The sequence below is a fragment of the Leptosomus discolor genome, chromosome 3, assembly GCF_034619465.1.
Source record: "Leptosomus discolor isolate bLepDis1 chromosome 3, bLepDis1.hap2, whole genome shotgun sequence".
NCBI classification, from domain to species: domain Eukaryota; kingdom Metazoa; phylum Chordata; class Aves; order Leptosomiformes; family Leptosomidae; genus Leptosomus; species Leptosomus discolor.
The window spans coordinates 53,850,033-53,874,135 of NC_141393.1; the positions used below are offsets into that span (position 1 = coordinate 53,850,033).

General features: G+C 41.5%; 1 protein-coding gene across 1 annotated transcript in view; it reads right to left on the bottom strand.

Moving 5' to 3' along the window:
* Window positions 1-24,103, bottom strand: part of TRABD2B (TraB domain containing 2B) — a 291,040-nt gene that overhangs the window by 20,144 nt on the left and 246,793 nt on the right. Inside the window, exons 5-6 of the mRNA XM_086463200.1 lie at window positions 23,329-23,419; window positions 438-707 (exon numbers count right to left, since the gene is read on the bottom strand). Of these exons, the coding sequence (XP_086319326.1) occupies window positions 438-707; window positions 23,329-23,419 (361 nt within the window). The remainder of the gene's footprint in view (window positions 1-437; window positions 708-23,328; window positions 23,420-24,103) is intronic.

The window sequence follows — 24,103 nt, forward strand, 5'->3', positions numbered from 1 at the left end:
AGTTAAAAAGATTGAAAGTCAGATATGTCAGAATCTTAAAAAGTCCCTGGAATATTCTGTACAGTTGGAAAATGGGTGAGTCTTTGGACTGAAAACTGACAGTAAAGATTGGAAAATAATTATTGAAAGAAAGGGAAACCACAAAATATTTTCCATTGTAATTTTTTCATGTTTTTATTCTGATAAGTCTTGTTTCTGTATATTTTAAATATTCTAAGCATTAGCTTTTTTCTCTTTACTTTTAGATCAAATGTGCCCATGAGACTTCCTCCTAGTTCTTCATTACGCTCCAAAAACATGACCTCACTCCCCATCTCTACCATTTAGCTTTTCTCCAACCCTCCTTCTGGTCTAATCAACAAGAACTGCTATCTGTAAAGAGCAGCTACTTTGGAGACAGCAGGAAGAGGACAGGGACCATAAAAGTTACGACTCACCTGTCTTCTATTCTAACCCAGAGGTCATTGAACTGTCTCTGGCGAAGGTGTTTGTGCTGCTTCTTGTGCCATTTCTTCTGTCTGCCAAACTCTTCCAGCTGGCTGATGCTATCTGGCAACAGGAGGTGAGGAGACAGGCTGTCTTCTTCGTCCATCTGCAGGGGCTTCAGGGAAGGAGATGTCAGTGGGATCTGCTCAGAAAGCTGGACAGGAGGCAGGGCTGTTGCTGAGGACCCTTCCAAGGCTGGGCTTGTCTTTGTTGTCCTTGAACTGCAAAACCCAACATTTAAACACTTGATGAGTAAGTGAGGGATCGTGCTAAGGAAAAGTGAACGCAGAGCACTACAGTACTTGGTGGGTGCTCCTAAGAGCTAAGAAGGTGTACTGGGAGAAAAGTTTTTGCTCTGGGGCAGCAAATAAAGACAGCAGTGGCATTTCCTAGGAAGCTTTCAAATAAACACTAAACAGAAAAAAGGTTGAAAAGGCAGTTGATATGCTATTGCTGGTTTTTAGCATTTAATTACTTCTTACAGGCTTCAGAGGCTGCAGCAGGGGTCAATGTCACCTCCCTCACTGGGCTGAAGGTTAAATGGCAAAACTGTGACTCTGTGGAAAACAGATACCTTAACAAAAGCTGATCTTAAATTAATGAGATGACACTAGTTCCTTTTTTTTTTTTTCCAACTTTGGACATCATCTGTGGAAAACAAGTAATTTTTTTGACTGCAACAGTAATTATGCCTGTTCATCCAAGTGAGGATTGGTGACAGGGAAGCCCAGACTGATGACAGAAGCATGGTCTAATAATAGCTAGGCTGCTGGGATGGGATACGTGAGACCTGAACTCTAGTAGTTTTTGTTTAAGGTAGAAATGAAGCAAAAAAGGGGGTAAATGACCTGGCCAAAGCCTATTGAAACAATACTGCCAAAGCTCTTCACTCCTGTTTGAAATACCACCACCTCTTGCATCTACTAGTACTATGCAGAAAAAGGCCTTTTACTGTTTTAATCTCCTAGAGTTTCACTAGTTTTAGAAAAAAGTCAATACAAACTCTCTCCTTTGATATGCAGCTTTGTGAACTTACATTTGCGAGCTAAGATATCTGAAACAAAAATCTAATAAACAGGTACTGACACAGAGTGATTTTCTCCCCGCTAAACTTCAGTAGAAGTTCCTGTTTGGTCTTAATTGCAAGACAGGAACTTCTGTCTCTGTGATGGCCTAATGAGTTGTAGGTACAGAAAATGTGAGAGAATTAATAGGCAACATGAAGCTGTGGTCTGCAAAACTATTTCTATTACACGGATGCTATGACTTTTTATGACAGAAACAATTAAAGCCACGTGAAAAATTTTGCCTCCTGAGTGAAACCAGTAAGACATTTTAATGAAAAAGTAATAAAAAATCCTAAACTCCATTGGTGACAATGTACAAAATGTGCTGCGAGTGAAACCACATGTTTCATTTATGGAACATTTTGTTCTCTTCCAAAAAAGTCACATCTACTACTAATGGCAGCTTTTTTTCTTATTGATTTTTTTTTGAAGTCCATTACAATAGCAGTCGAGATGGTCATCTCTATTTCCACTGCACCACGTTTCACCCAAAGGTCCTTCCAATAGCTACTGATAATTAATTGTTGCTACTATGAGACTCACTGGCAAAAACCATAGTAACTTCATCACTTGTAGCCAACATTAATGAAATTCTTCAGAGATCATATGGCAGATATAGAAAAGAAAGACACTTGTTTAAACTAATTCTAAAATTCTCAAAGGTTGCTTTCATTAATAGAAGAAACAAGAAAATCCCATATTTTTCCTAGCTTTCAGACTCTCAGTGAGTCCTTTTCAAACTCATTAATACTCATTCCATGCTCTAATTTACATCACAGAGAGATCTTCTGGTTCTGGAGTTTTTTCCCCATTAAGACTTTCTTCCATATTAAGGATGAGTTTTCATCAGTGCAGCAACTTTCTTTGAGAGAACCTGGTGCTCTCCAAAGCCTTCAAGATTTCTTAGGCTGTGATGTAGGCTCATGGCTGAAGCAAAGCCATCTCCAGACTCATGTAAAAGGAAAGGCTCTCACAGGTTTGCATTGGGTGGGTCCCTCAGGCCACAGCAGACAGTTCTTATTTTTTATCCAATCACGATGTGGATCAGTGAAGTATCAACATGCAAATGCAGCCATTTAGAAGCCTAGAAGATAACACAGTGTGAACTCGGATAGGATGGGTTGGGTGGGTAGGAAGGACCTGGACCAAGCTCCTACAGATGCCATGTGGGTAACTGCAATGGCAGCAGGCAGCAACAGGTGGCAAGAAAGCCCCGTCCTCATTGCCTGCTGCATTTATGCCAAAGCAATGGGAATACAAGCTGGTTGATACTGCCCAAAGACAGCTTCTTCTGGTACTGCTCTGGATACTCTGCTCTTCACTGTGTGGTGTGAATTCGTCCAGGTTTTTCTGCAACCCAGCCATCCATCTGCACACTGGGGAGAAGAGTGCTACCCTGGCCACGAGGCTGTGGTGGGCAGAAACACGTTAAGAAGGCAAGAGCATGGAGCAGACATGAGATCCCAAAGTAGACAAACAATGGGATCATCGCAGCTGGAACTGAGCTGTTGCCAAGATTTCTATTTCCTTTGACTTTCTTCTTTCTTCTTCTTCTCCTTGCCACTGAAACTGCACCTCATATTCTGATCAGTCAGTAATTCTCTGAGATGCTGAAGGTAGAAGCAGCCCTCACATCAACCCGCATCTGCATCAAGGCTGGGGCTGCCGTTTGGTTGCCTGAATGGTCTTAAGGACATCTGAACACATATTTTCCACTTTTTAACACCTACTATTTTGTATTACCTTGCTCTGAGCTCCTAGTAAACTGGAACCAGTAGAGAGGTGTTTTAATGGGTTGAGATTTTAGAAACCACTTAAGATGACTGGTAGCTCACTTCTTACTAAAACTAATGAGTTTGGGCATCAAAATCCCAGTGGTGGCTTTGAAAGCTTCTAGCTTAATTGTTTCCACTACCATCACATGAGCCACAGGTTATAAACTCAGTATTTCAGGACATTCTTTGGGAAGAGACTAAATAAACACTGAAGAAATGTTAAAATGTTTTAACCTAAAGATGGTTATAAACTAACCACTTATACTTTAGAGTTGACACAGCGGGAGTAGCTCCACTATGGCAACTGTATATTACATTTGGTCGATACTTGCTCCATTATTCGTGTACTACTAATAATTACCCCAAGGCCTAGGAGGGACTTTCAAAGGCTGTATGTTGATGCATGCTTGCTTCTTTCAAAAAATCAATACTTTTAAAAGCTGATTTAATAAATCTAGAGATCTGGTTGTTTTCAAATCTGATCATCATCTCACAGACATTCAACCAGAAGTAAAATCAAAACTTCTAATCCTACAGAATATGGATATTTAATCGAAGTATATTGTAACAATATTTAAAGATTTTAATTCAAAGTAAGGCAGACTTCCTATCAGAAAATCACTTTCCCATTGATTTCAGTAAAAAATTTATTAATGCAAAGGGCTTGAATTTATTCTGGATTTTTTTCCCCTAAAAAACCCCAAAAAACAGACAAAACCCTCCCATCTGCAATAGGATACTTGGACAATAGATCTCCCCATTGCGTGAAGCTTCCCTGTTAGATTCAGCTGATCATTTCACGGACTATTTCATGCCTTTCCTTTGGTCTCAGTCTCAATGCACTCTGTTAGCACAGCTGCACTCTATGAAACCATAGGGATATAATACACTTTTTTTTCCACTCCTTCACTACTGCTGAGACAGCTTTTCAAGATACATAGTTAGTTTTAAAGCCAGAGAAAAAGCAGGACTAGTTTTCAGTTTGTGTGGCCACAGTGCCTCTTCTGAAGAAAGAGTGAGAAAGTACCACCCAAATATCGTGGTCCACACAAAGATCTCAGAGATTTTTCATGAATAACTTGATACAACTCCAGGCTTAGAGGTTCCACCCATTTTTAAATCTATCATTCCCACACAGGGTGGTCTTTGAGAAACTAAAGGCATTTCAGGCCCTTAGGTGGGTTTTTCTCATCTCTGACCTTAATTTCCTTCCCTGGGATGCACAGTTACCTAAACAAGTTCTCTAAAATAAGAGTCCAAATAAGAAAACTAGGGGGTTTCAGCAAATATCCCATGTGGCTTGGTCCTAAGGTACAGAAAACAGAATGAAAATAGGAAAACATTTATTCTCGCTAGTTCTTGAAAACGCTTAATCCACAGACAAAGACCCTTGTGGTTTTGTTTTACTTCTGATGAAATTTGCCATCCTTTTCTAATTCTTTTCAAGAATTAAAAGAACAAAATAAAACACCAAGTAGTTTAGGCTGAGCTGTATGCTCATTAGGCTGTCTCAGCATTTCTCTCTGCTTTGTTGTCTCTAGTCTCACTCTGTGCTGGCACTGACAACAGAAAATTGACTCATCATTGGGATTTGCGAGGGTTATCAAGTGGATCCGGTCAGAAAAATGATATTAACATAATGAAGTTCTGTAATAGTTTCTTTTCACAATTCCCAGGCTTAAAATTACCCAGGTCCCACTTTCATTCAACCCCAAGCACCCTGGCACTCTGGCCACGCCTTTGTTTCTGCCCAGGCAAGCATCTTGCCACCCCTCACATCAGGTATCCAGTTTCTGCAGCTGAGAGGGCCATGACCATCTGCAGGCTTGATAACCTCCTCTGTAGGGCAAATCAGAGCATCCACATTTCATTCCTGCTCTGAGGTTGCATGGCGTTAACACTACACCTTGCACCACACCTTGTCCCCACCAACACCTCTGCCCACTGTCCCTGACGGAGTAATGCTAATAATGTTTGGGGCGAGTCCCACCAAGTCTCCCCTGGGCTTCAGCAGGGCCCTTGCTCCAGGTCATGAGAAGAGGACATGCCTTTGCTGACCATACACATCCTCCACACAACTAAATCATCACTCTATTTTTTTCACCAATCTTGTGATAACATTTCTGTTCCCTCAGATATGTGTAAAATCTTCTAAAATGCAAGTTTGCCAATTTGTTATTTGCATCTTGTCTTCATAGCATGAGCAATGGAAACGTTTTGCTCAGAAGACTGCCATGCTTTGAATGCGCTTCCAAGTACAGCAACATTGCTGAGGTTTTCTTGCTTCAATTTTCAGAACTGTCAGACAATGAAAGATTTTGTTTCATCAAGAGAGAAGCTGTGGTGATAGCAAGGAATGTGTGATGTGTCAGCTTTATCCTTATGCCACCGTTCTTGGGATGCACCCAGATGACAGCCAGACACTACGTTAAGAGGATTTTATTATAGATGGATTCTCATAAATTCCAGTTTGGGAGTCTTTGTCAAGGCAGGAATTTGTCAGTCCCTCGCACGCATCTTTGCTCCCCTTGCCACAGGCCACAGAGACATCTGCTGCTTGCTTTTTTTTCCTTACGCATCTCTCAGAAAGAGAAGTCATGCACACCCACAAGATGGGCACCAGAATGTCCTGTTCCACAAGAAGTTTTACTTTTTTTTTCCTCTTCCATGCTAGGATGAAACTCAGATTTTCAAAGCTCTTGGGAGAGCAGCAAACAAAAGGAGAACAGAAAACTAGGCAGAAATCCTAACCTACTCCATCATAGCTTATAGGGCCTCTTAGTAGTGATATGAAGTATGGATTTAGAACACTGTCTCTCACATAACCAGGTGACATCAGTGCATACCACCATGGAGTTCATCTCCTTCAAGATGAAAGCATATATATATAAAAAGTAATTTTTTTTACTGCAAAAGAGAGTAACTCCAAGGAAGAGATTGAAGAATTAGATTTTCCCCATACCTAACTTCTCTGAGCTACTTCAGATAAGTGCCATAAATTACTGAGGATGAATTTGGGCTCAAGAGACAGCAAAAGAGAATACCTGTGAAATCCCTGATTATTCACTCACCTGATTGGTTTAATTATATTGAGGTTATTTTATTTAGGATGCAGTCGCCTTAGGCCTGTACACTAAAGTTAAAGCATTTCCTTTTCTTAACAGAATTTGGAAACAAAGTTGTTTTTTCATTTTTGCATCAGAGTCAACTATGTGTCACGAGCAGTTAAATTAGGCAAAGTAGTTAAATTAGATTACAGTCCACCTCAAACTTGGATGGTATCTCTGGACTCAGAACCCATGTCAAACTACTTCTCTGGGAAGAATCACTGTTGTTCAAGAGCTGTGGCCTTGGCTTGAAAGGGAATTTGGTCCTCAGTATACACGTGTATATATATATATATATATGTAAACCCTTAACTCGGCAAAAATGAAGTGAAAAGCTTGTAAGGTCAAGATATTCCCATGGGTGGTGATTTTTCCTTCCCAGTTTGAGAAACTATAAAATAAGAGAAGTGAGTAAAACTTCTGTTATCTATTCCATTTTATTAAAAGTGGAGCTGACCTCAGGCATAGGAGAAGAAATGCAAGCTTTCTGCAATTTCAATGGTTGAATTCGCTGAAAAAAGAGAGGACAGCTGAAACATTTGTAACATGCCATTTCCACATTTTCATATGAATTCTTTTATTTCAGAAAACACAAAATGTTTCATTTCAGCACTTTCTGAACAAAGCTTTTAATTTCTTTTTTAGTCTTCCGTTTTCAAAGGCTTAAATGCTACAAAGTGGCCTTTTTTGTTTAAAAATTGATCTCAATTAAAAAGAAAAACCCAACTAATAAATAAAGATTATAAACCCCAAACAAAACCCAACCCCTGCCTTCAAAAATGTCCTCAAAATGTTCCACTTCAGATTGCTCTGAACTTATTTCCCCTTCTCGACTTTTTGGTTCAATTCTTGAACTGAATAATCCTTTGTTCATGCATCTTTAGTGTAAACTATGTAAGCAGCATACTCCAACCTCAGAAAATGGGCTGTGCCCACAGTGGAAAGATGGCTCAACACTCCAGTCTTGCTTCCATCTTCCACATTAATAGCAAGTAAGAACCTTCTCTGCTTCTGGCACACAAAGCCTCGCCTCAGACTCTTCCCCAAATCTTCTCACCATACCAATTCAGTGCTAAGTTACTTTTGCATGGGTAGTTTGGTTTAAGCAAAATATTCATAATACAGCTGCCTTCAGTGCCTCACTGTCTTATGGAAGTTGTACTTAAAGCTCCTTGGACAGAATACCTACCCCATAGATCAAGATGGGCTCTTTTCTGCTCAAGCATCCTGGTTCAACATGGGAGCAGGCAGCTATGCAGCTGTCCTGTGACAACTGGCTTGTTCTGGAAGTCTGCTTCACAGAGGAGAGACAGGACTTCACATTCAAATTACAACTCCTATATGTCCACGCACCACTGAAAGACTGGCCACATACTGTTAACTGAAATGTTTCATCGTCTTCTAATAAATTATTGAGTGCTGACTTTGCAATGAATTTTCAATATTTCTGCTTTTCCTCCCTGATTTTCGGACAGAAATAAACGTTGGAGTATCAGCATTGCTTCTGGATTGGAAATGCTGACTTCTGTCCAAATTTGCCAAGACTACACAGGCTTTCTGATGACTCTAAAGTGATGGTATTATACCACAAAAGAAGATTTTAGGGTTGCATTTTTATTGAACTGGAATATTTTCAAGCTTTATTCCACATGTTTTTTTTCTGTTATTGCTTGAAAACCATTAGTAACAAAAGTAAATACATCACTCTTTCCTTTTAATAACTTTTGAATAAACATATATTGCTTTAAAAAAGAACAATGGTGGACTTATTACTGGGCAATGTAATCTCTGTTTCCTCTTTATAAACTCTCTGATCTTTCTATGTTTCTTTGAGGTGATGTCATATTAATTAGACACAGCAGATTTTTCAGGTGCTGGAAATTAACTTCCACAATTCGACAGGTTCTGCAAAGCATAAAATTCTTATCCAGTTCGGCCTGATCTGCAACACCCAGTAGTTGTCTTCCAGACAGGTTTCAAGACTAAGAAGCTGACTGACAACACCCCCCCCTCCCCCAACTGGTTGCTTGATTTTGATTACTCAGTAGAATTAATACATAACTGTTGTCTCTATCTTCCTCATTTGCAATTCAAATTGAATTCTGCTACCAGATTGTCTCCTTTGGGAATCAGTTTCCCTTCTCTGCTGGATCCTCGAGAGAAAAGAAACATCTGCAGGAGTCCATATTTTTCATCACATCTTTAAAATAAACTCTCTACAGAGACATCAGCTGAGCAAGGTACCAAATGCCTAGCTTGAAGGATTAAAACATTTTCACTGACCTCAGACTTAAACTAAGGGCAGATTATTCAATGTACGCCTGGCGCTGCTCCCTGCATTTCCCTCTGATGCTCTTGAAGTTGGGCCCCTGGCAGAGACGAGATACTGGGTGGATCACAAATCAGTACAAGCATGGCAACTTGTCTTCCTTAAGTACCTTGCTCAGCCTAGGCTCTTACAATTGCAAGATGACAGATAACGTAGGCACACAAGTAGCTACTATCACCAGAAGCAGAGAGACATAGACCACTTCAACCAAGCAGCAGGCAGAAGTGTGGAACCAAAGAGCCATAAGAAGCCCATGCCTGCAAGACATCCCACATCTCTATTACACGGAATCCACTTTTCCTGTCTGTAGCTAACACTGTAAAACATCTGATCTGCTTAGCCATTGATGGCTGCTGAGCTAAAAAAAGGAACACAGAGCCAGCCCGCCTTTCTCCAAAATACTGTTATAACCCATCGGCATTTTTTTTATCACAGGGCCTGAATGTTTCCAAGAAAAGAACAAAACAGTTGTCAGAAACCCTATTCAGACAGCACTTCAGCCTGTCTGTGGGCATTTTAACTCCATGGTAATGGACAGAGCCCTTGAAACATGATGAAGGCAGGAGAGTTCTTCCTCCAAACTCAACTTGCTTTAAGCCTACTGCAGCTCTATCAACTCTAATGTTAATGGACTTCATGTAAGGTCTTTCTACATATTGGCCTGGTTTCACCTGGGTTCCCTCTCTGTATTAACTCTGATTGACTGATGAAACTGCTTCTATCAAATACTTATTTCTGTCTAACAAATCCACCCTTCATTACAATTTTTCATCAGTGAAGCATGCACATCGCTACTGAAACCTCAAGGAAGAAAAGAAAGTTTTATATTATCTTTTTTGGTTGTTAATTGAAACCTATGAGATTAGACCTTGAACTACAGCTTGAATATCTAGCAGGCATCTGAGGCCACAAGAAAGATTGATTTTTAATGAACTCAGGCAAAACTCACTCGCTAGTTACAAACAACAGGGCCCAGGTCCTCTCCTCCCCTTAAAACAGGAAAACTTGCATTGACCCCAGAAAATATCTCTCCTTCATTGCAATGTTTATTATTATTATTTTTATCAGTATATGTAAGAATCCCCGAAACTACACACACATTAAAGAGCTCCATCTCAGCAAGCTCACAAGTGAAGGAAGGGTACGAGATGATGACAGACAGATACAGCATCACAAGGATACGACACGGCACTCAACCGTACAAAAGTGAGAGCCTTTGCAGCCTCCTTCCCCAAATTCTGCTCCAGACCTTATTGCAAAGGAGTCTTAGGGGCTGACCTGCTCCAAGGAGCTACCGACACAGCTAAAAACGCAGGAGGAGGTGCGTCTGCATAAAGGCAGTGCTTCCTTCTTCCCTCATCTAACTAGTTAGCACTGGCCACCAGGAGTCATGGAGGTCTACTTAGGTCCCCTACTAACAGTGTCTGCTGAGTAAACGGGGAGGACAGTGATGGGTCTTTGGACCAATTCTGGAGGAAACAGAGTGAATGTCCACGCATGGCTACCAGGGGCTTTCTGCTGGCCCAGCAGAAGAATTAGGCCAACAGGCTTCCTTGACCAGAGAGATTATCAAAATCCTCAGCTGCTCTTCATGTCATCTCTGCAGATTTAATTTGTCAAGGAAAAATACTGAATTAGACTGGGTATTGGCAGTGGTTTAAACCTTCACTGGAGATGCTTTGTGAACATGAATGACAAACGGCTCTTGTCATGAGCTTCAGCAGACCCAACTTCTACATAAACTGTTTATACACACACACACACAAACATACACAAAACCAGTGATTAAGCCCAGCGCTCCTCCCACGAAGAGCACCCCGCATAGCAGTAAGTGAAACCACTTGTTCTGCTGCTCCCCTGGGCACAGTAAGTCAGTTAGGAAGCCTCCTCCATTGTATGTGCTTGTATGTTTTCTTAGTCTGCTTTTATTTATTTGTTTGCTTGCCTGGAAATGCTTTGTCTAAGTGCCAGTTGTTTGAGAGGATATCACAGCCTAGTATTCGTAGCACTGCCTAGCTACTGAAAAGCACGTAATATCACAAGTCTAACAGATGTCAGAGACTCATCAAAACTATGCCTGGTATCTGGCACGGGTTCTAGCAATCATGTTAGCTTCTTATCACTATGCAAAGCTGAACACTTTGAGAGCGACCAAACCAGGACTTCTGAGGCAGTGCTGTAATCCAGCTCAAACTACAGAAAAGCCAATATTCTTTGCTAGCAGAGGGCTTTTTATCTCAAAACCACTCCTCTATCTTCAGAATAGGGGTTTTTTTAGTACACATTATTAAATGTTTTCTCTGTGCGCCAACCTACCAGCCTCATAGGATCAGGTTGTCTCTGCACCAGGGCCCTGCACTGGTATACATGCTTAGTTTTCAAAGGGTCTGGAGGAGCAAGGGTTCAGCTTCTATGCTTGCAACCTTCATTCAGCTTTTACCACTGCTTCTTAATCCACACTGAATATCATTCCTTGTTAGATCTTCTGTAAGGACTTAGTCTTTTAATAAGTAAGGACTACTCTCTCTCTCAGACCACCTTCGCTGTAAGTGTTGGATTCACAGCACAGGTCAGGGATGCTGCCTTAGCCAAAAGGGCCCTTAGGGACCCCCATTTTCTGCTATGCTGTCTGCACAGTAGAGCTGAATTTATGCTAGTGTTGGACACAAAGCCCTTGACTTTTTTTTTCTGCTGCTGCGGTCTATGCTGGCAGCTAAGATCAGTCCTGGATAGGTGACACCTCCATACGACAAGCATGAGACTGACAGGCATGTACCAGGTAACACTAAGCCCAGAAACAGAAAGCCCATACAAATCTTCTACTTTCACTAAAAGCAGTTCCACACAGGAAACATCTGTACAAGAAAGTGCCGAGAGGAGTGGGTGAGTGTCAGGCATTGGGAAGGAGACTCAGAAGATCTATGTCATGCTCCATGGCAGCTGAGACATGTCTCCTATTTATTCAGAGCAGCACAGTGCTGCCAGTGCTTTCACAGCTCTCCCGGCCTAAGCTCTGCCCATCAAATCCCAATAGTGGAGGGATCACCCAGTGGTTTAGGGGTTAGCCATTTAACGCTAAACTAGCCGTGCTGTCATAGTTTCCCTCAGGGAGTTAAAAAACTCTTTATACCCCAGTTTTCCATCCACCCATGGAGATAACTCCTCACTGTACATGAAGATAGTGAGAAGAAACACAGCAAAGATTCAGAGACACTGTGCTGGTGGGGCCATGTGAGCATTGTGTACAGGTAAGCATGGGCCAGACTGCAAACTGCCACCTCGTGCTGTTGAAAAGCTGCCCACAAAAGATGTTTTAATTAAAACTGCAGAAGTATTCATCTGACTCATCTCTCTGCAGTAAGACTAAGCGCTTGGGGCTGCCCCGTGGGGCTCGCTGAGACAGAGACATGAATTCTGAACAGAAGCACAGGTATTCAAGCAAATGACGACACCCTGCGCACATGCCTGTCTGTCACTCTGTCTCCTCTCTTCTCTAATAAGATTCATCATGACAGCCAGTTGTAACTGAATTATCCCAAGCAGCACTGAGATCAAAAAAGGCTGTATGCCCCTATTTATATGAAAATAAGCAGGAAGGAGTCAGGCTTTATGAGGACAGGCTCAGGCAGGAGCTCAGCCCTTTCATAGATACCAGAGTCCAATGATTAAAAAACCCATAGACCCCTAGACCTCATCAGGTCTGTCATTCACAGACTGATCAGGGGTTTCTTGGAAAGGCAAGGGAGGTAAAGAGAGAGGGAAGTGGGACAGTGCACCTCAACAGTGAAACAAGTAGAAAATAAAATCAGTTTCCTGCTCCATCATCTCATTTAAAACAATTCTGGTTGCCTGTGCATTTCATTTGCTGCCTTTCACTGATTTGAGTGGGAATTGCTGACCATTCAGCAATGATTGCTATCAGTATGAAGGCTTGAATACATGGAAATTGCCCTAAATTCATGGCTTCATCTGTAAAACAAACAACCCCCCTGTTAACTCTGCTTTCTTTCAAGTCAATGTCCTTTCTCCTTGAGGGGGACGTTTCTAAAACTGCCTCAGAGATTTAAAACCTCAATGTCTGCTAAATGTCAATGGAAGTTGCACTTCCCAGTTTTATTTACAACCTAAAACCTAACCTACAAACAAGCTTGATACACATGCAAATTCTCATTTAACGTTTGCAAGAAATCACATGCCTCTAGGGGAAGAAAAATGATTCCTTTGTCATAAATGCAAAGCAAAGTTTGCTTTGACAAAACGGTGCAAAAAGCCAATCTGTGCATCTACTGCATCCATTGACTGTAGGTCAATGAGTAGAATGACCCGCTGCTCCTGGGAAGACGTCTTCAGCCTGGGTAGCTGGGTGGCACTATGGAGGAAGGAAGGAGGCACCCAACAAAACCACACACGTGCCCAAACCGGAGTCAGAGGTAAGAATACAACGTCCTTCATATCTGAATCTGCCAGGATGGGAGAAGCAGAAGAAGAGCCACACATTGAATGGGACCAAACCACCACTAGTATTACCCTTGTGTTAGACAGCCTTGATTCTCAGCACTGCTGATTTCAGAAATCAGCTTTTTCTCTCCAAAGTTCATGCAGGGACTTCTGGATTTTCCTTATGCTAGAATATGATGCCTGGACTCTGTGGGCGTTAGGAATAATTCCTTAAAATTACTTAAAATGCCGCAAACGCAGGCAAAGTTACAACCTAAACCCACGACAGCAGCCGAGTTTTACTGCTGTCCTTGTAGAGAACCATGTGAGTTTATTTCAGCTAGCGATGTTTTCTTTCCCTTTCAGAAATCAGGAGGAGACAATACCACAAAAGTATCTGAGATCCGTGTGAACCTTGTTTAGCCATTGTGGATTGGGATTTACATTCCAGGGGTATAAATGAACCCAGAGACTCAAAGATGTGGGCATACAACGTTATTAAACCCTTGAAGATTATCCCAGTCTCGCTCAATAACTTAGCCTTTTCTTAAGGATGCTGGCATTTAGATGAACTATTGCCTTTAGCAAAGCTCAATGCCAACAGAAACCAGCAACTTTGCAGAGGCTGAGCAGCAGCCCAGTGTAGTCCTCTGTGTTAAGAGCCCTGGACAGGCTGTATCGTTTTTCTCCAATGGAGGGGGAAGCTGTTTATCTGGGAAGCATTTCACATCAAGGACAATAGGGAACTGTTTAGCTTTCCACAAATAGGCTGGTATGCAACTTCTGAGCACTCTCTAAGGAAAACTTTGGAAGACTGGCCACGTCTTTCCAGCAGGGATTTCATGTAAAGTAGATAATGCCCCACATCTTTCATCCTGATTTATTCCTGCTTCATCCTTGTTTCAAAGTTCTGTGCTCACTTCAAACACAACTTGGGGCTCATCACTTTGATCGCTGGGGACTCCAGATTTGTATCGGCCATTGAAACATAAACAGGGACGTGCTGTCTCAACAGAGGTATTTGTGTGACTGCCTTTATTTCTGCAAGAGTAATTTGGACATGTGAAGCTGGAGTCAGATGACAAGAGACTCAAATCTAGTGGCCAGACAGGGCACTGGATACCAAAGTGCTTGGAATCTGTCTACAACTTTGCTGCTGAGTTGCTGCAGGTTAGCAGTAAAATCCTACTATCCCTGACTTGGCACATGTCCTGGGAGTCCGTGGAAAGAAGCTTCAGTGTGCTCTACCCACAAATGAGAGCACCAAATTAGGTCTCTCTTCCTTTGCAAGCTGCCATCAGCAGAGAGTGGCCCTGCAGAGTTGTGAGCTGGTCTGACGGTCATACAGCGGTAGAAAGGGGAAATACCCCAAATCTAGCCCTTCTGTCAACTCCGGTCCTCCCTTGTGGGACCAATTATGACCATGCTGGGTGTAAGTTTAAGCTAATTCTTGGTACTGATGAAAAATTCTGTTCTACGGTCCAGCTACAGATGAGGCAGACAGATAGGCATAGCCAGGTCCACAGTGGCCATGACAGGATAAACCCTCCAGCTGCTTCTCCTGACCAACTGGAGTCTCAGAGGTCTGTGACAGTGGCAAAGGATCCAGTTTTCACAAGCAGAACAACTGCCGTCTATGTGGCCATGAACCTGAACAAGAGGTCAAGGTGGAGGCCCAAACAGATACTTTGTCAGAAACTCCCTGTGCCTCAATCTTTCTCTCTAAATTTGCATGTATTAATCCTGAAACTGGATTACTGTAGTAGTGTATTTTTAGTGATCATGATTGCAGGAATTGTCTTCATTCAGGATGTTCTTCCATTGTATCAACTGACAGCCACTGTGTCTATATCCATATGCAGCATCTGATCCATTTTTCCTCCCTCCGTTTCTATTCACAGGTCCATTTTTCACTCTCCCTGGAATGCAGAGCATTTGGGAGTGTAGGTGGAAAGCAAAAGCCTTTCAACACCCACTAATAAAAATTTGTTTTATTAATTAACTTCGTGGGGGAAGGAAAAAAAAAGAAGAGAGCTGATCCTTTGCTCTGAAATCATGAATCACTGCGCGAGAGAAGACATGTCCTTTGAGACACCAGAGGCCGCTTCAGACAGACTGAGTGACTGAGCTGCTTTCTTGGGAAGTCATGAGTCATCAAACACAGCAGTTTAATCTCCAGGAACTGGGAAACATATTGGCATTATGTTCACTTGCATAGAACATGAACTCCAGAGAAGGGTGAACCTCCAAGGTTCTGGAGATCAGTTTAGCTCGTGGAAAGATTTTAAACTCTTAAAGCTTCTCTGAAGTATATCTGACCTGAAGCTGGGTAGAGTACTCCCAACACATGATTTACTGGATGAATTAAACTCTTTACATACTTCACAGATTTCATATGAATTTACTTTGACTTCTTATAAAAGTGATTTAATGATTATGACATGAAAATGTATTGTGGCTTCTAAGTAATTTACTGTGAAAAGTGTTTCATATATTCACCATTCTTAATTTACTTGTCCTATTGTAAGAACTTACTTTTTTTGGGCATTCCTGCTCCTACCACTAGCACTTAACTAGGAGGAGCAGCTGATGTATGTGCTTCTCAGTCTGACCCTTCACCAAGGTTCTCCTAATGGGATACCTACACAGTCATTTCAGGCCCAAAGCTGGGTTGTCGCCAGTGTGAGGCCACCTGGCTTGGCTGAGATACCATAAGCTGTTAAAAGTGAGACTATTTTGCGCTGAAGTGGATGAAAAACGGCACAAGATCACATCACATATGTACATTAGTGACCTACTTCTGGGGGCAATTCAGAAAGGTTTCAGTAAATTTCACAGTTTGTCACAAGATCCACGCACAAGAAGTCATTTGGCCATGCCATCAGTCACACAATGTTGTTTTGGAGGGCTTCTAACCTCATTTAAACTGTGAAGAACGTTGCTATGAAAACCCGATCACTCATGAAAGATGGAAAATGTACTTGCCAGTGTATTCTTACGTAGAAAGTATCCCCAACTGTTTTCTTTTAAAGAGCTATTCTTGAAGGAATTTTAAGTGAAAGTGTCAATGAAAAAAGTCATTGTCTCCCTTTCTTCCTGTTCCTTTTTTAGGAACTTGTGCATATTAAAGAGCTCCCTGCAAGCAAAATTACTAGCAATTACGCTCACACTGAACCAAGCAGCTCTACTGATTGTAACACAACTCACAGACCTCTTACTGAAGGAAAAGAAGTCAGCTCTTGAAGTGGAAAAGCTATCTGTCCTAACGTGTGAGGTCTCTTTGCCTGACAACGTGATAGTGAAGGTAAGGGAAGTTAGCACTGCAAAGACAGAGTGACAGCAAACAGACCACAAACTTCCTTAGATAAACGACATCTTTCAAACCACACAATACCACTTGATACCTTTGCGCCCCTTGAGCTGTTACAAAGTGCAGCTGCACTTCAGCCCAGGTTGATATCACTTGGGATGGACGCCATCAATCCACAGGACAAGTGCAGGCTGAATACACAAACACAAATATCACACAATCCCAGTGTTTCAATATAACATTGGAGAGAGAATGGTGCAATTTTTACAAAGGCTTAAATGAGTCTAGTGACACTGACTTGAACATAGGGCCCAAGTCCTTCAAACAGGAGGGGAATTCATCTCACAAAATGATCAGTCATCTAAAACTAGCCAGACACCTACTGCAAGGAAGTTGGGTCAGCTGTGAGCAGTACTCTGGAAAAGTAGGTCTTTTTACAGACTATAGTAAGCATCTGCACAACTGTGTGAACATACTCTTAGTTTTCTACCAGTTCCTTCACGGCTCCTCACAACCAAACCCAGGAGAGAATCAGCAACAATCTCATGTTAACGATGCTCTCTAAAAGCTACAAGCACTGATGGAAGCCTTGTTGTTGACTTAAGTGCAGTTTGGATCAGCTTTATCTCTAGTAACTACAGACCAGAATTTTCATCTTATACTAACGATCTTAGATTAAAAGATCTGCATCAGAGTTGGCTGGAAGCAGAACAAGGATGAAAAATCAGCTTCTTCTGTGGAAACAAGAACTCTAAAATTTGGCTAGGAAATAAAGTAAAAAGCTATGAACTTTCAAAGTCTCCAAGGCTCTGTAAGTTGACTATTAGATAGTTTATGGAGTATGAGATATAGATCTCCTAAAACTGATGGGCTGCAAAGCATCAAAAAACCTAGAAACCTTAGGACTGGCTTCAGGACAGCTCAGCGAGCGAGCTGCCCTTGAGCAAAAAGAAGCAAGCCCAAGTTCCCCAGTGGCCCTGTGTGCAAGTTCCCAAGGAACAGAATGATACAGAATATGAAACAATTTTTTCAAAAGAAACCAGAAATTTTGCCAAGCATAAAATCTGATTATAGAGAAAAGTGAATGTCCCACTGAGAGAACTAGTCAAGCACAAAATTCCTGAGAAGTTTTGTTCTGTATTCTTTCACTAACATCATGAATTATCTTGCTCTTTCCCAGACTTTTTTGTAGAAAGTTGCTGAATTCCACTCTTTCAGAAAGTGTTTGGCGTTCAAAGGTGGCCTACAGAATGTGCAGATGCACTGGCCCTAAGTAACGTGATGCTCAACAAGTGACAGGATAATTGTTTCTATGGCTGAGAAACTGTAAGTTCACTTTGTTTCTCTACCACATCTTGGAGATTTTCTTCAATTTCTTTCCGCCTAAGAGTTACTTTGACTGACTCAGACTTTGTGGCTGTAATGTAATTATAGAGACAAAGACAACTAAATTGCAAAGAAGGATATTTTAAAGGCACATGGGAATCCCTTGAAAATGCATTGTGCATATTTTCATGACTAAATATTTTAAGCATTTAGTAGTCATATTCTCCAATGTTAGATGAGGCAATAAATTTGCCAATGCATGCAGACGAACCCCATTTAATCCCTATACACCCCTTTACTGCAAATTATGCTGTCAGAGAAACGCCCTTAAATAATTGGCTTGCTTTTCTTCTGAGGGAGGAAGCTAGTAAAGGGAGTATGATCTTCAGGCTGAGATCAAGTGAAAGATCCAAAGGTTTATAATAGGATTAAGAAGAACTGTAGCATCCCAATGGGGAAATTATTCCACCCAGAGGAAAAAAAAAAAAAAGGTGCATTTTTTCCTGTTTCAGAAAAGATGCGATCCAGGATGGGTAACATCTCCCCAGCTCTTCTTTTTTTTTCTCAATTAACTCAGTTGTTTCCAATGAAAGTGTTGCAGCTCTCATGTCTTTTGTGTTGTCTTGTCTCTTTTCTAAGTAAAATTTTACTTATTTCAAACACATCCCAAACATTAACAGCTAAGTACAGTGGACTAACCCTGCCAGGCTGCCACCAGAAAGCTGAAGTTGCTCGGGCATCCCAAGGAACCTGGCATTTACTGTGAGACTCCCGAGGACCCTGATGGCATCCATAAGTTTCTGTGATGTAATCTATTGAACTGGCACTTTTACCAATTTGGGGCTGCAGGGAATGTTATGTCAAACGTTTTCCCATCTCTGCATATCACCTCGTGAAGCTTAGGGATTCCGATAGCATGAAATGGCTGCATCACTGTGTGGATTACGTGTGATTTCATCCTGTGGGGAAGAAGAAAGCATTCACAGTGGAGCAAAGACTTCCACAATGACACAATGCCCTGTAGGACAGCCAGGGTCACACCTGTGGAATGCTATAAGAAAAGGTGAAGGAGCAAGCTCTTTGCTTCAGAAAGAAGGAAAGGAATAAGCTACAATAACATGTTGCTTCATCTGGGCCAGGAAGTTCAAACATAAGGAGGAAGAGTAATTAATTTCTACAGCAGAGCTCAGAGAGTTTACTATAAACTCTCAGATGGGCAGAAATAAAAGCTTGTCCTGAATTCTCCCATTCTGAAAGAAGGTAGCATCGAGCATAATATCAGAAAGAGCAGTCTGATGGAAATGAGCACTGCTGCATATTTTTCTGGCCAAGAGAAGGGTGTGTAGTACGTCACGGCTTGGCATGTGGCAGAAGGTCAGAGCTGATTCTGAGAACCCAGTAACAATAGAGTCATCATGGACCAGGTGCTTCCGGGATTGATCTTGCAATTTGGCTGTTTCCAATTAAATGTGAAGCAGCTGTGGCCCTTTATCTGCTCAAGTCACTGGAATTCATCTGAGGGGAAACTTTCTCCCATCTCCTCCTCTGTCCTCACTCTGAGCATGAAGCTCTGCCTTCTGAAGACAGAGAGGGGCAGGGACGGCCAGTTGGCAGAAGCCCCACAAAAAAAAAGTTGCCTTTCTTATCTCAGGGCAGAGCAATGAGATACTGATTCAGCCGTTCTTTTTCCAGTGTCTGTATTTGGGGACAAAGAGGACAGCCAGCAAAATAAGAAGCAAATATGAATGCTGTTAAAGTTGTCAGGCAATCAGATTCGGGACACTTTCCCTCAGGCAACAAAATAAACAAATGAAGCCAATGTGAGGATAAGTTCTCAAGTGTCTATGGCACTGTTCTGCAAGCTATGTACAACAGGGTTCCTTCTACAGAAAGCGATCGAGGTTTAAAGAAGGCATTTTCAATAGTAAGCTGGTGGGACTCTAGAAAAGGCTCAGGAAGGTCAACACTGGGCCACCAAGCAGATCAATGGGAGCTAAGGGATTTCAGAAATCCAGTCAGTGAGAGCTCCCAAATAGCTCCACACCAGCTATATATAGTTTATATGAACTTTTCTCTGCCAGTTCATTGATTCCAGAGCCATCACATCCCTCCATGTCTTGGTGTCTCTTCTAGCCTGCTAAGGTCTCACTTTACTTTTCCCCAGTACCTTAAGAAAGGGAGAACCTGGCTCAAATTTGTGCTTGTCACTATACAACAGAAATCTGAGACTCCAGGTAGTCATTTTGGTTGGCTTAAAGAGCAGACATTTTACAATCCATGCTTAGCATTTTGGACAGAAGCAGCCAATAATCTTCGGCCTTTACCCAGCCTATATGTAACTGAAAGCATAAACAGCTTTGGTCTTTGTCCTATTCCACTCTTCCCAAGGCTTTTCTGACACACAGGAACAGCACTAGCTACTTTCTAATGTTACTAACTAAACTAAAAAACCTAGTTAGTTACTTTCTAAAATGATTATCTCTTGTCCTTTCTGAAACTGAAATGGATGGCAGAGCTTAAATGTCATATCAAACTCCCCCATCTATTTTTGGTACCAACGCTTCATTATTACCGAACAATAAAGATCAGACTACTAATAATTACAACAATAATAATAACAATCATACTGTTCTAGGAACAGAGATATTAAACAAAAATAATATTTGCTTTTTTGGCAAGGCAGCATTTGTAGTAAGTAGGATATAGCACGAGTGTTTTGCTAAAGTTACTTTCATCATTTCAAGTAATGGGGCTTCTGACTTAACCTAAGAAAGATTGTCCTGCAAATTACTGTTAAGAAATCATTGATATTCAGCCAAAACCACCCTCAGTTTCAATATGATATACCTCCAAATGTTCCTGTGTGCCAGCTCAAATTGTGCCTCTTCATCCTTCTGCGCACAATCCATTCACAACAATCCTTTTCTGAATTCCCTTGGCCAAAACATAACCATGCAGCTGCTTCAGTTTTTTCCAACCCTTGCATTTTTTCCATGTGCTATCCACTCCCACCAATCTCTACATTACAGTCCATCTGATCTTCCCTGAACACTATCCAATTTTTCAATTGTCAGTGCCAGAATGCAATGCAGTGGGCTTGACTCCCTTATACAACTTACTTGGAAGTAAAGCAGAAATGTCTCTTTCAGGTTTCAGCAGAGGTGAGAAATACCTCTTATTTCACGTATGGCTCCACAAGAATAAAGATGAAGACACCTGCACCTCTACAATCCATAATCCTGGGAGTCTCTTTCTTTCTAAAGGCAGCAAGCTGTTTCCTATGAAAATATTTAAATTATCTTGATTTAAACTTCCTATAATCTTCTACTGTTTCTGCGCCTTGAGTAATGCAATTTAGTGGCAACTCTAGATTTCTTTACTGTTTGATTTATTTTTTTTCTGTATTCTCATCTAAGATTGTCTGATCTGCCTGGATCATCAGACTATAAGAAAACACACAGAGGATCTAATCTTTATGAAGTACAACCATATAATCTCTCTCAACTCAATTCAGTACTCACACACTACAGTATACCCTTTAATAGTTTTGTATGTTCAACGTTCAGAACAGGCCCCACTAGAATTAGGGTATTAGTCCAGACAAAAGGACCAACCTGCCCAATGCTCTGATCTGGAGCTGGGAACAGAAGATACCAAGCGTAGGATAATTCAACTGAGGACATATCATCGTTCCAGGCAGCAGTACAAGTCAACTTGCTTTCAATGACGTTTCCCCCAGGGAGTGACAATTTTAGGGAAGACGTCATGAACAAGAGACACTGCTGCCAAAGTAGGGGAATGCATACACAGAGGTACCCCGTATTGCAAAGCAGTCAACGTTAAGCAGTGGCTCTGTTTCAAGTTTCCTGCCCCATCATGTTATTTCAAGTCTGTGATGATGTGTATAGACATATCCTAAGACCATAATGAGGAGAGACTGTTCTTGGACATCTCTCACACTACTGTATCTTTCTTTCTTCTCAGCCAATAAATTAATGGTTTCACAACTTCCAGTTGTAATATTTTTCATGGGAAGATGACACTTTCAACTAAATGAAAATTGCTGAGGAAAGTGCCTGCTTCCCTGAGACGAAAGTTTCTTTGTCAGAAACCTAGGAATAGTATACCTCAGTTGTTGGGGAACAGATTGCCTGGGCTTTCTTTTTTTGCTGTATTTTTAGACACAGGCATTTCTGTTGATTTTAGCCAAAATTTCCAGCTCCAGTCAGTTACAGTGTTTACTGCTCTCCCCTGTGCCATGTTGACTTTTCTCCCTCTGCCAAAGTGCTTCTTAAACCTCCTCTGAATATATGTTCTTCCTTGTGTTTGATAACTTTTTCTTCCTCTTTTCCCCAGTTATGTAAGACTGTGCTTTTATTGCTCAACATATTCCAAGAAGCATTTAGGATAAACGCTCTGTCAAAGACACTTATGTACAGTTGAGCTATATTATACTCTATATGAATCATTGCAGATATTTCACAAACAAGGTTAAATCAGCCAGATTTTCCAACTATATTAAACATAGCTTTTTCAGACATGGTCTACTAGCTCTGCGATTAATTCTCCATATTGAAACTCACCTCATATTTGGACCATGTCATGTCTGCTCACCAGAGACAGGAGCATGCTGCTAACACTTTCTCCTAATGAGGATACCAATCCTATGACAGAGCAATATCGGCCAATTTTTATCTGCAGAATGCAGAGGAAAGGCTAACTTTGCAAAGCTAGATGGTCTGTCACCATCCCTCCCAGTTTTATTGTCTACGGCATCTTTAGACAGAGAACTCACCTAAATGGCCAGGAAAGAGAAAAGTCTAGGGGAGGAAGGAAGTCTGTTTCACCAACTGAGGACATTTTTTGTCGCAATTTTATGTCATATTTTATCTTCTACTAATGAAGATTGCCAAGAGCCTGGTAATCAATCGTTCTTGCCTGCTTTACTTGATCAGATAGATAGAGAAGTTCAGGGAATAGTGAATTGCTTTTTACTACCCACCACACTTTTCCAGGTGCATTTGCTACATTAAATCTGGTCCTTCAGGCAAAACTGAAATTCCACCTGAAGAAGATGACCTGACAGAGAGGCTTGAAAAATGAAGTTGGTGGCAGTCTACTGCCCTGCAATGGAGAAGCAACTAAAATCCCATGGAAAGAAAAAGACAAAACATGTATGGAGAAAAATGAGCTTAACGAGATGTTTCTTGACAACAGAAAGAAACTGTGGCACTTCTGATCTCGTATAGTGAAGCAGCTGTGACATGATGGATGTCCCCAAGTGAAAAAAACAGCCAGTGAGGCTCCATATGTTTCCAAACTCACACAACTGACGCTTTACAATGCACTTTTTGTCTGGAACTTCGGTGGGAAAGGGAGGTTCCTCACCCACCTCCTACACTAATGCAATAATCTTGCTTAACCATAGAAACAGGGAGAGAAAAAAAGAAGAGGAGAGAAAGTGATTTATAATCTGTGCGCAGCTGCTTACTTTCCAATTGGTTGTCCAGGAGGGGTGTGCTCCACTTCAAATCCTGCTTGTCTCAGTACATCAATCACAGTGTTGTTACCCAGGAAGTGACCTAAAATACAGGTAGAAAATAGCACTGTCAATCAAACTGCTCCTCTCACTCATTTGACCTTCTCCTGTTGGAAAACAGGTTTGGGAGGCAAGGTTACCAGAAGCTAGACCAGCTCCAAAAGCAAGAATGGCACGTTATGCAATTTGTTGTAATTCAGACTCAGCTATTCACCATGTAGCCCACTTCAGCCTTTGGCAATGGCCAGAGGAAGAGACAGCGTACAGCCTGATATGGTCATCTTCCATCTTTTTTATCCCTCCCTCTCCTCACACAGGCAAGGGACTGGGTGGATAAAAGAAAATGATGAATTACTAGTCTCGTCTTCCACTGTGGCCATTTTTAGTATGTGCACAGACTAAATATTGGTAGCGGAATGACCCTGCAGTGGCAAAAAATAATATTACTAGGGCTTTGACTCATGAATTGGAACAATTTACAAGCCGAGATATCCACCCTGCCCATCACTGTTTATGGACATCTGCTTATGAAGAAACTCTGAAGCTGCTATACTGCACACTCAGTGCTTATCTACCTAAAATGGCAGTGATTCAGGAATCGCTTCATCAACTGTTCAGCCACCTGCACAGCAGGGTTGGGAGGAGCTGGGATGGTAACCTTATCTCTCCCAAAATGTGAAGATTTAGTCCTGTAAATCGGGGCTCTTCGCTAGAAGTGTAAAGGTCA